The 12,907-nt window shown below is 38.6% G+C and overlaps 1 protein-coding gene across 4 annotated transcripts in view; it reads left to right on the top strand.

The window, feature by feature from the left end:
• LOC126926806 (uncharacterized) overlaps window positions 1-12,530 on the top strand; it is a 39,563-nt gene extending 27,033 nt beyond the window's left edge. For 3 of the 4 annotated variants that reach the window (XR_007714878.1, XM_050743179.1, XM_050743178.1), the window contains one exon: window positions 493-1,301. Coding sequence is in view for 2 of the 4 variants with exons in the window: in XM_050743179.1 (XP_050599136.1) it covers window positions 493-762 (270 nt within the window). In the remaining 2 variants the exon portion in view is untranslated. Of the gene's footprint in view, window positions 1-492; window positions 1,302-11,642 lie in introns of those variants that run through there. The other variant, XR_007714877.1, reaches the window with a different exon arrangement.
• The last annotated feature ends 377 nt before the right edge of the window (window positions 12,531-12,907 follow it).

Genomic DNA, 12,907 nt, shown 5'->3' on the forward strand with positions numbered 1-12,907 from the left:
TTGCACATGCACGGCAAAAATTTTACGAAATCCGTAATCAATATTAACCGACCGAATTAACCATGAACGAGCCGTATTCTCTGGAAATGATGCGAGATATTCTGGAAAATTGATATTCCCTTGACTAAAAATATGTTACGTTCACACTCACTCGTGTTCGTTACAAGTTCCAATGTGAAATGTCATACAGAGTGAAACAAGGAATTGTTGCAAATATTAATTTAATTTTAGTATCAAGAATCATTCTACGTACATGTAGAATTCTTTCTCATCTTTTCTTTGCAGTCTTCTTTTTTCTCTTTTCGCTCGATACTATCAAGTTCGTGGTTTAATGCCGCCCAAAATGAGCTCGTACTCGGACAAAATTAAAAGAAATACTATATTTTAGCGTACGAGTGTCTCTTGCGATCCGCTAGGACATGTCATATAACGAACATCGTGAAGGTTTAAAATCTGCAAATATTCCTTTCACGTTTGCTTCTTTCTCTTCAGGTAAAGCGATTTTCTTACACTACCAGCACCGAAGATTCAACGTCTAGTCCACAAACTTGGTCGGTGGAGAGAAAGTGTACTAACAAATGCGACTCCGGATGTATAGTGGTCGGTGAACGAACAAAACTCTCCGCTTGCACCACTTGCTGCGAGAAATCGTTTTGCAATATCGGTACCGGTGCTGCGAACGATCTGACGATAAGAGGGATCGATCTGTTTCTAGCTTTAGTATTACAAATTACATTAACAATTATCATGTATCCGTCCTGACATTGCAGACGAAGTAACACACGATCGTGAATCATTTTAGTCGCCGATGAGAATAATTGGTTCTATTAACGCGTTTATACGTACATTGTAACATACACTGTAATATTACACAACAACACGATACATAAGATTTATCGCATTACCAATGAAAATGCTGTTTTCATTTTATAAATGTGTACATAGAGTTTCATTCCTTATGTGTTTCATAATAATATTACGATGAATATTGATTAATAAGTCAATAAAATTACGACGATATCGATAATACGAAGCTCAGAAATAAGAAAATAATAATGATGTTCTCGTTCTAATGATGTCGATAAATCAAAGAACAATTGATAATGTAAAAAGGGGATGTTCTTAAGAATACGATGCTCATAATTATAATAATTACAAATACAATCAAATCTACGAGAATGAGATTTAAAACACTGCTAAGTTATTACTCGATCGTTCAACGAACCAATGTAATTTAAATTGTAAATTTTAGAAAAATTGTTATAGCAATACACTACCAATAAATTGTATAAAGTAACAAACTTTTCTAAAAAAAAAACTCATTAAAACTCTCGATATAATAATAAATACTTTTTATCGATTTCCATTTTTCCATTATCCTCTACTTAATTCCCAAGGATGTCAATGAGAAACATATTAGGTTGTTCCAAAAGTCTCTGTCTGTTTTATAAGAAAATAATAGATGCACAACATTTTTTCTTTTATATTATTTTATTGAATTTTGTATGATCCGTTTTCTACTAATAGAACAAAATGGATCATAATGTAAAACAAAAAATGATGTGCATCTGTCACTTCCTTATAAAACGAAAGAAATTTTTGGGAAAACCTAATGGAATGGGAATTTTCTCGTGGACACATAACATTAGAAAATTGTACACAACTTTTATTTAAATTCCTTCGTACGATCTCTGTACAATATTCTTTTACTAATTATACCTTAATTTTCTTTTTATTTTACTTTAATTTTTAAGTATCCTCCGATTGGTTTCCAATTATTTTGATTATTTTGCAGGAAGCGAACAATTTTAACGATCGGCATATTTTTCGATACTCGTGAACAAGAGTGTACAACCTGGACGTTTATACACACCCACATTTCTCTCAAACGCACAAACATCCGCATTCCGTTTATAATACTAAAATTTCGCTGGAAACAGGGAAACGCGAGATCAGGTATCTACTAAATCGCTTAAACTATATAGTTTATACCAGCGCGTTTACAGCTGTAACCAATTAACGTAATTACACTGCCTAAATGAAAGCATTCAGTTTATACTCGTGCATTCTGTTCTTTCAACAGCATCCTGGAAATCTGCGTGTTATCATTTTCGTAGAAATCGAGAGAGCTTAGGTTGAATGTAGATCCGACATCGTCAAACGGAAAATTACAAAGTTCTTGAATTCCTGGAAGGTTCTAACGGGATATAGGGTTTTGTTCCAATGGAAAACGCATATTCGTTTCTAGGAATCGGTTTTAATTAAATTTCCACATCCGTGAACAAAGGGATATGATTTATCGTGCGATAGCATATAATGAAAACTAAGGCAAAGAATGGAATTTTTTGTTTTTCGTAGAAAACGTGAGACGACATCGCCTTGTTAAGAGGAAATAAAACCATTCCAGGAAAGAATAACGATCGTTGTTAAGCGTAATGTAATTTCTTTCTGAAGAGTCATACTAATCTATCGCCCACGCGTAATGCCTCGATGCTAAGCATCTCTCATTTTGCATCTCGTTCGTTGCCATTCATCTCGTCGTGTAAAACGCAAATAAAATGGAAAGAAATATTTTTTATTCCAAGAAGCAATTATTCAAACAACAATTTATCAACGGATAAGAAAATCAGAAATGTCCCTTTTAATATTTTTAAAATTAATATTAAAACCATCTTTCTCTTCTTTTTTACACTCTTACTTATCTGAAATTCTTTATCTCCTAATTTCGATAAACCATTTTACAAAACGTAGGCTATTGTCCGTTTTACGTTTAACTGTTATGAAATTTTGCAGTCCATTTACGCATAATCTTGCGAGTAAAGTACATTTTGCCAAAAGTAATCGAGCGTCTGTCTACTTTTGAACAATACTGTATCCAACAGCTACTTACAGTGGCTACAAAAAGTATTTCTGTATTATTTCTACTATTGTGTTTATCCCAGCGTGCTAATCAATTATATTAATTGAAAGCATATTAATTGTCCTCTGTCTGCAAAAGCCTTACCGACATTTACACGCTGGATCGTTTAGGATCATGCAATATCTGTTTACGTTCTCGTGTTTTAAAAAGTTTTTTTTTTTTTTATTTATTAGAATATTTACAATCAATTCTCGTTGAGAATTTTCAGTAACTTAGTTTGGCGTCATACAATGACATGGATTATAATAGTTTTATATTGTTGGTTCTAGTAGAAACTAAGGATTTAATCTAGAGGGTATTTTCTTTTTAGTCTGCGGATCTGGTCCGTCGTGTCCAGTAGTTGGGTGACTAGTGGGTTGTGGTGGTTGTTGACTCTTGTGTTATATCTGCTTCTGAACTTGTGTATTTCATCTTTGACTGTAGGTATCTTGAGGTCGCGGTGGATTGTTTCGTTGGTAACATACCAGGGTGCATTTAATAGGGATCTCAGCGTTTTCGATTGGAAGCGTTGGAGTATTTCAATGTTGGAATTACTTGCTGTTCCCCATAGTTGGATTCCGTAGGTCCAGACAGGTTTTATTACGGCCTTGTAGAGGGTTATTTTGTTCTGTATGTTTAGTTTGGAGCGTCGGCCCGTGAGCCAATAGAATTTTCTTAGTTTTTCCTTTAATTGCTTTGATTTCTCTGAGATATGTTTTTTCCAAGTTAGCCTCCTGTCCAGGGTCATGCCCAGGTATTTTACGGAGTCCTTGCTTGGGATTATTGTGTTGTTAATGGTGACCTGGGGGCAGGTTTGTTTTCGGAGCGTGAAGGTTACATGAGAGGATTTTTTTTCGTTTATTTTGAAGCCCCATTTTTGGAACCACTTTTCCATGGTGTCGAGACCTCGCTGGAGAGTGGATGAGGCAATTGTCGGGTCTGCGTGGGTAGCTAATAGTGCTGTATCGTCGGCAAATGTTGCTATTGTTACCTCGTTTGATATAGGTAAGTCGGCAGTGTAGATGGAGAACAGTAGGGGTCCGAGGACACTACCTTGGGGTATGCCGGATTCTATTGGGAATGTTACGGAAGAGGCGCCTAGGCATTTAACTATGAATTGTCTGTTGGTTAGGTAGGATTTTAAGATGGAGTAGTATGGATGGGGTAGGATCTTTTTGATCTTGTAGAGTAGCCCCTCATGCCATACTTTGTCGAATGCCTGTTGGATGTCTAAGAATACCGCTGAACAGTATTTTTTCTTTTCAAGGGTTTGGCTGATCATGTGGGTTATGCGGTGGATTTGCTCTACTGTTGAGTGTTGTTTTCGGAAGCCGAATTGGTGGTCTGAGAGTGTTTTCAATTCTTCTAGGAGTGGGAGGAGACGATTCGTGAGCATCCTCTCGAATAGTTTAGACAGGGTAGGTAAAAGACTGATTGGGCGATAGGAGGTGGTTTCATATATTGGTTTACCGGGTTTAGGGATGAGGGTGATTAGTGAGATTTTCCAAGCCTTGGGAAAGTGTTGAAGGCGGAGGATAGCGTTAAAGATTGATGCGACGAGTGCAATCCCCTTTATGGGAAATTCCTTGATTGCTTTATTTCCTATTAGGTCGTGACCTGCTGCTTTCTTGGGGTTTAGGCGACTGATTGCTTCTTTAATCTCTGCAGAAGTGAAGGGCTCAATAGGAGGGGACATTTGGAAGGGAATGTGCAGGTATTCGGTAACGTCTGCAGCAGCTACGGAGGAATGGGGTTTGAATACTTCAGACAAGTGTTTGGCAAATAGGTTGGCTTTTTCTATAGGTCTACGCGCCCATCCGCCTTGCGGGCGGCGGATTGGAGGTATTATTTGTGGGGGGCACGTGAGTTTCCTGGAGGCCTTCCATAGTGAGTAGTTGGAGTCGGCTGTGGGGGACAAGCTGGCGAGATATTTGTGAAAACAGTCATTATTGTAGTTTTTTATGGTTTTGGATAGTTTTCTAGTTGCGTTGTTTAGTTTGCGTTTGTCCTCCGGTGTTCTATGGGTCTGCCATACTCTTCTTAGTCTACGTTTTTCTGCTATTTTTTTTAATATGTACTGGGGATATTCGTGTTTGCTGATGGACGTTATTGCCGGTGTGGAGAAGCGGATAGCGTTTATTATGCTCGTGTTTAGGTATTCCGTGGCTGCTTCGATTTCTAAGTTGGTTTTTAGTGAAGTTGAGGCTGAAGTTGTGTGTGTGAAGATTTCTCTAAAGAGCTGCCAGTTGGTGTGTTGGTTATGAATGGAGCCATTAGGTGTATTCTCGATGATAGTTGAACTGACTGTTACTATCACGGGGGAATGATCAGAGGAGAGATCAGCCGAGGAATTGATTTGGACGTGTCTTGACGAGATATTTTTAGTTATGATGAAATCAAGGAGATCGGGTATTTTGTTTGTGTCGGTGGGCCAGTGTGTGGGTTCGTATGTGGTAAGGTAGTTGAGGTTATTGGTTATTATGCTGTTGAGGAGGTTTTTACCTCTTACTGTAACTAGTCTGCTGCCCCATTGGGTGTGTTTGGCGTTGTAGTCTCCTCCGGCTATGAATCTATTGCCCAGGGTGTCCAGGAAGTTGTCGAAGTCTTCTTTGGCGATGGAGTGTCTGGGAGGGCAGTATACAGCTGAAGTGGTGATTGTACCATGACAGTCTTCTATTGCTACGTTTGTTGCTTGGAGGTAGTCTTTCTGGAATGGTGGAAGTTCGTAGTGCTTGATGTTTGATTTGATTATGATTCCGGTGCCGCCGTGGGCCTTTCCGCTGGGGTGTTGTGTGTGGTAGAAGTTGTAGCCGTGTATTTTGAGGTAGTTTTTGTCGGTAAAGTGGGTTTCGGATATAAGCATCACATCGATTTGCTGTTGTTTTAAGAATAGTTCTAGTTCAAATTTGTGCTGAGCTAGACCGTTGGCGTTCCACAGAGCTATTCGCATTGGTTTTATTTTGCTTCTGTGCGTATGAATTTGTCCATGAAGAGTGTGAGTAGTGACAGCAAGTTGTTAATTTGCTCAGTTTGCTTCTCGATAAGTTTTTCGAGTCTGGTAAAGTTGTCTGTGTTTTGTGGGGTGGGAATTCTATTTTCTGTGTGTACAATGTGTGTTTTCGAGTTGTTTACGTTTCCTTGCGTTGCCTGCGCATAGGATACTGATGGTGTAGTGAGTTTTTGGGGTTTAGGTTCTTGTATGGTTATGTCCTTGGGTCTCAGTTTTGGATACACTATATTATGTAGTGTTTGTAGGCTGAGCATCCTTTGTAGTTCGCAGGATGCTCTCCTTGACAGTGGATACACTTGGCGGGGGTTTCCGGGGATTTAGTGCATTGGTCAGTGGGGTGATTACCTGCACATTTTACGCACCGGAAGTTATGATTGCAGTATTTCTGCATGTGGCCGTACCTTTGACACCTTTTGCATTGTATTATTTCTTTCTTTACAAGAGGTGGCTCGAACTTAACTATGGAGTTCATCAGCCGATTGATGTTGTAGATTTCTTTGTTGTTTGTTTTTTGTTTTAAGTCTATAAAAAATAAGGATAGTGGGTTTTTTGTGATTCTATGCCTAATGTTGCTGATGTTAGTTACTTCGTGGCCGTGATTTAACAGTTCGCACTTTAGTTCGTCTAGATCGGCTGAGTGGTGGATGTTGCGTAGCACCACTCGAAATGGTCTTTCTTGTTTGAGCTGGTATGTGTGGAATTTAGCGTTTAACGTTTTTAATAGCTTGGTTAACTTTCTATAGGCGTCTGGGTGGGTCGCCAGTATTTTCACGTGGTTGTTGTTAATCTTTAACTTGTAGTCCTCTTTGCTGATGTCTTTTTCGATAGTCTTAATCATTGACTGTATGTCGATTACGTCGTTAATGAATATCGGTGGGGGAGGGGGAATTCTTTGAGTATGGAGATTATTTACCTTTTCGGTTGTAATCATGGAGTCTTCCGTGGACTCCAGAATTGAGAATCTATTGTAGGTAGTCACTTGGATGGCTGATGGTTTGGTTTGAATCTTGTTTACATTTGTCTTGGTCGGTTCGAGCTTTCGTTTTTTCGTGTGATGGTCATTTACCAGGATAGTTGCGTTGCCCTCTTGCCACGGTGGAGGAAACATGGCGGTGTTATAATTTTGCTCCGGGGAGCCTGTTGGAAATGATAGAGCCATCATCGAGCTAGTTAATTCAGTGTGAAAGAACTAGTCGAGAGGCTGTTAACCCCTGGCTAGGTTAGTTGGATTCGCTTTCGACAGCTGGGCGTCACGTGGAGTTTTGTGAACTTCACAGGGCACTGGACACACGTCTGCACGTCTCGGCACTCAGCAGCAACTGTGTTTTAAAAAGTGTGCAAAAAAATTCTTGACACTCCTGCTCGGACAGCCGAGGAGGACGGACGTGTCTAGACGGTCGTCCTCTCCAGGTATAAGTGAATAGTGAAAAAGTGCTTCAAAGTAATAGTGCTGCAAAGTGTTAGTGAGGAGGAAATAAAATAACAATGCAGATACCAACTATAAACATATCAACAAAAGGTGAAACATATTATATAAAAACCAAACAAATTAACATTGAGACAGAAGAAACAAAAGAGCATCGGGGACAGGAAGATAGCAATTCAGAACATGAAAGATATTACCAGGACGAAAGCTGGAAGCCAGCGAAGGCTAGCAAAAAACGCAAAACAACCACAGACATAAGTGCCATAGGAAACCCAGTTACAGAAAAGCAGCGATGGCTGCAAGAATTACCATTAAGTAACTCCTTCAACTCACTAACGGAAGAAATAGACGCTGACCCCGTAAATAAAACCACTATCCAAACATATCACATTACAAAACCACCACCAATCTTTGTTGAGGCCCAAATAATAGACCCGCTCATCGATTTATTAAATAATCTAGATGAGAAAAACAACTACACAATAAAGCAAACAAAATTGGATCAAGTAAAAATACAAACAAACACACCAGAAACATTTAGGAAAGTTATAAAAGCATTAAAAGAAAAAAATGCTATCTACCACACGTATCAGCTTAAAACTGAAAGGAGCTACAAAATTGTCATAAGAGGATTGCATCCTAAAACGAAAATACATAAACTAAGCGATGAGTTAGCTAAAATTGGTCATCAAACAAGAACAATAAACAATATAACAAGATTCGACACAAAGCAACCATTACCACTATTCTTAATAGAACTGGAACCCAGAAACAATAACAAGGAAATATATGATATCAAACAAATACTAAACACAATAGTAACAGTCGAACCACCACGACACAAAAAAGATATACCTCAATGCATGCGGTGTCAACAATACGGACACACTAAAAACTATTGCAACAGAAGCCCAGCTTGCGTCAAGTGCGCAAAAAATCACTTAACTGTACACTGCCCATATTCTGGAAAAATAGAAAAAGTTAAATGCTTCAACTGTAAAGGAAACCACCCAGCCAGCTATAAAGGATGTGAAGTAAGAAAACAACTACAACGTAAACTGTTCCCGCCCCTACGAAGCAGGACAAGCACTAACACACAAGCCCATCAGGACAGCACAAAACCTGAAATATTACCAAATACAGAGCAAGCAATAAACACCAAACCTATCAGCACCAGCACCATTGGTGGTCTAAGCTATGCTCAAGTAACCAGCCAACCAACACATACACACAACCAATACCACAGCAATAGTAACAATGACACTGCAGAAATCAAAGAACTGCTCAAACAATCCATAAAGAACACCGAAATGCTAACCAGAATGATAAGCGAACAAAACGCAGTACTGAAACAGCAAACCCAACAAATCACAGTCATGCTACAACTAATTACAAACGTGCTAAGCAAAAAATAAAAACGGACACTCTAAAAATAGCAGCCTGGAACTCAAACGGCCTACAACAACGGGCCCTCGAAACTAAAACATTCATATATAATAATAATATAGACATACTACTTGTCTCAGAAACACATTTCACTACAAAAAGCTATTTGAAAATACCATACTACACCATATATGATACCAAACACCCCTCAGGAAAAGCTCACGGAGGGACAGCAGTGATAGTCAGAAACGATATCAAACATTATCTACACAGCCAAGTTAACAAAGAATATTTACAAGCAACCACTGTTACAGTTCAAACTAGCAGCAACTACTTCCAGTTGTCAGCAGTATATGTGCCTCCGCGACACAAAATAACAACACAAATGTGGGAAGAATACTTCCAGGACCTAGGGGACAAGTACATCGCAGCGGGAGACTACAACTCAAAGCACACGCTTTGGGGGTCAAGAAACATTACACCTCGAGGTAGAACACTGGAAAAATACATTAGAAATAATAACCTCAATATATTATCCACAGGAACACCGACACATTGGCCGACTGACCTGAACAAAAACCAGATCTTCTGGACTTTGCAGTTACAAGGGGACTAAACACAAATAAACTAAAAATAACACCCAACCTCGAGCTCAGCTCCGATCATACACCCATAATAATTGAATACAGAAACAAACCAATTCACTATAGCAAACCAGAAACACTATGCAACAAAACCACCAAATGGCAAACTTTCAAAGAAATAATAGAAAGCAAAATAAACTGCAACATCCCGTTAAAAACTCCTGAACACATAGAACAGGCAGTAGCAACATTGACAGCAACTATTCAGGAAGCAGCAAGGACAACCACTACTCCCGAACCAACCAGCAGACAAACAATAACAATCCCGTAAGAAATACTCGACAAAATCAAAGAAAAAAGAAAAGCAAAAGCAAAATGGCAAAAATACAGAACCCGAGAAAACAAAAAACACTTAAACAAACTTGCAAAGGAAATAAAAAACAATATAAAGGAGCACAAAGATAACGAATTCGCAAAGTTCATAGGGACACTCTCCACACACGAGAACACCAACTATTCACTATGGAAAGCCACGAAAAAAATAAGGAAGCCAATAATACCCGTCCCGGCAATCAGAAAAGCAGATAACACATGGGCAAGAAGCAACGAAGAACAAGCCGAAGAATTCTCCAACCACCTCTGCAACACATTCACACCACACATTATCAACAACAGCAACCTCAAAAGTCATACGGAGGAGGATCCACAAACCACTACTACCACAGCCGACAAGGAATACACCATACCTAAAACATCGGCACAAGAAATTAGAAACATAATTGATAAAACAAAAAACAACAAAGCGCCAGGAATCGACCTAATCAATGGTAAAATCTTGAAAAACCTTCCGCCAAAAGCAATAAGACTAATGACAATAATATTCAATGCAATTCTAAGAATTCAATACTTCCCCAAACCATGGAAATTAGCACAGATCAAAATGTTACATAAAGCAGGCAAAGACCCGCACCAAACTGCTTCTTACAGACCAATATCACTGCTTCCAGTATTTTCCAAAATACTGGAGAAGATAATATACGACCGCATAAAACCAATAATAGAGACAAAAAAACTAATACCGGATCACCAATTTGGTTTCAGAAACAAACACTCCACGATAGAGCAAATGCACAGGTTTATAAACGAAATAATAGTAGCACTAGAAAACAAGGAATACTGCACAGCCCTCTTTATAGACATAGAGAAAGCATTCGATAAAATTAACCATGAAAGTCTACTACAAACAATTAGGAAACAATTCCCGGAGCAAATACACCACTTAATAAAATCCTACCTAAGCAGCAGAACCTTCGTAATAAAAATCAAGGACACACATTCTCAAGTTAAAGACATCAAGGCCGGGGTACCACAAGGAAGCGTCCTAGGCCCAATACTATACACATTATACACGGCGAACATACCAACAACTACCAACAGCACAGTATTGACATTCGCGGACGACACAGCTATACTGGTCAGGCATACTAACCCAGAAACGGCAGTCAAAATACTACAAGAACATATCGTAAAAATAGAAAATTGGCTACAAGGAAAACAAATAAAAGCAAACCCCAATAAATGCAACCATATTACATTCACGCTACGGAAAAAGATACCACCAAACATCCTATTGAACGGCACGCATATAACGCAAACAAAGCATGTCAAATCCCTAGGACTCCACTTAGATCAAAAACTCACCTGGAAACTACACATCAAATCAATAGTAGAAAAAATACTGAAAACAAGGAGACAAATGCATTGGCTAACAAGCCGAAAATCCAAACTAAGCACAGAAAACAAATTAAAAATATATAAAACGATCATAAAACCAATCTGGACGTACGGAATACCACTATGGGGGACGGCAGAAATGAGCCATATAAACAAAATAGAGGTAAGACAGGCTAAAATCCTCAGAACAATAGTAAACGGACCTTGGTACGTCAGAAACGAAGATATACGGAGGGACCTGGGAATGCCAACGGTCAAGGAAGAAATCAGCAGATACTCCGAGAAATACAAATCAAGAATAGCAACACACATAAACCGGCTAGCTGCGGAAACATACAAAACCATAAACATGGACAGAAGACTAAAAAGGAAGCACCCAGCAGACCTTATAAAGGACATAACCTAACAAACACGAGGATGGTACCCCGCTGGGGGTAGCTACCAACATGCTAATTTAACAGTTAAAAAATTCCACCAAATGTCCAAATTGGACAAATTGTGAATCTTAATAAATAAATAAAAAAAAAAATTCTTGACTACTTTTGCAAGTTGTTAGAATATCTTCCAATAATTTTCATATCGATACATGTGAATCTTTTTAAGCGAAGCGGAATCTAAGCAAAAATATGAAGAAAGTGGAAAATCGCTTAAAGTCACTGGTCGAAAACCATCCACTATGCAGATGGACAGATAAATTTCGCGTCACTTGATAGTACTATCGTATGACTACGAACTATTGACACTAGTTGAAAGTGAAATGTAACGGCTGATGAAAAAAAATTGAAAAAGATAGAGATACGTAAGTATTAGCATTAGGTTGGCATAAAAGTTTCTTTCGTTTTGTGAGGAAATAATAAATGTACATTTTTTGTATCATATTATTGTATTGAATTATGTATGATCTATTTTGTAGTAATAGAATCCATTTTATTTTATTCGTACAGAATTCAATAATAATAACATTATATTTCCTTATAAAACTAAAGAAACTTTTGGGACAACCTAACGCATATAAATACCTTTTCACAGCCACTGTATAAGATTATAAAAGATACTGATATACAAGATATTGTTAGCTGTAGCTGCACAGCCACCACGCACTGAGCATTGCAAATATCGAAAGCCCTGAAGAAAATTTGAAGAAGAAATGCTTTAATTTTATAAAACTGAATTCTAATCGACGAGACGAGTAAACGTGTGACAGATATCGTAGAATAGAAAAAAAAGTGTATAATAGGCAAAAAAAGAAATGTTTAATATAAATTTTACTTAGAATTCATACACGTAAGTAGATATGACTTTTCTGCCAGTCACTCACTGTGCATTATCTGGCATAATTTATCTCTCGTACTTATTCTTTCATCCAGGCAAAGGAAGCTGTCGGAACAGATTTAATTCCCGTTCATTAGATTCGTCGCCTTACTGAATACGATATTTTCGAGTTCGCGGTTCAAGGGAAAGCGAAGAATTCTGGTGGGGTCGAGAGTGTCACGTAAAATAAAGAACAGGGGGCTCGAACGAAAAGAAAAAACATCTGTTTCTTCTTTGCTTGTCATCCCTCAATATCCCCACTACCCTGTAGGCGTACGTGACCGTTGTCACACTTCTAGGACATTCGGTGGAAGGACCGTTAGGATACAGGTGACTCATTAGGCACTTCGGCGATATACATTGTCGCCAAGGCCGCCACATCTCTATCTCCATCATCGGTCCATCGGATTTGAAGTATGCCGGTCGTGACAAGAGCAACGTTCAAGATGAAATCCTCGGCCCTTGTTAAATCGTCTCGGTCGGGGTCGAACAATGCGTTCGCCAGCATCCTCGTTTCTCGGTGATTGCACATAAAGCTGCCATTACTAGAACTTCAG

This window comes from Bombus affinis, unplaced genomic scaffold (assembly GCF_024516045.1).
Source record: "Bombus affinis isolate iyBomAffi1 unplaced genomic scaffold, iyBomAffi1.2 ctg00000059.1, whole genome shotgun sequence".
NCBI classification, from domain to species: domain Eukaryota; kingdom Metazoa; phylum Arthropoda; class Insecta; order Hymenoptera; family Apidae; genus Bombus; species Bombus affinis.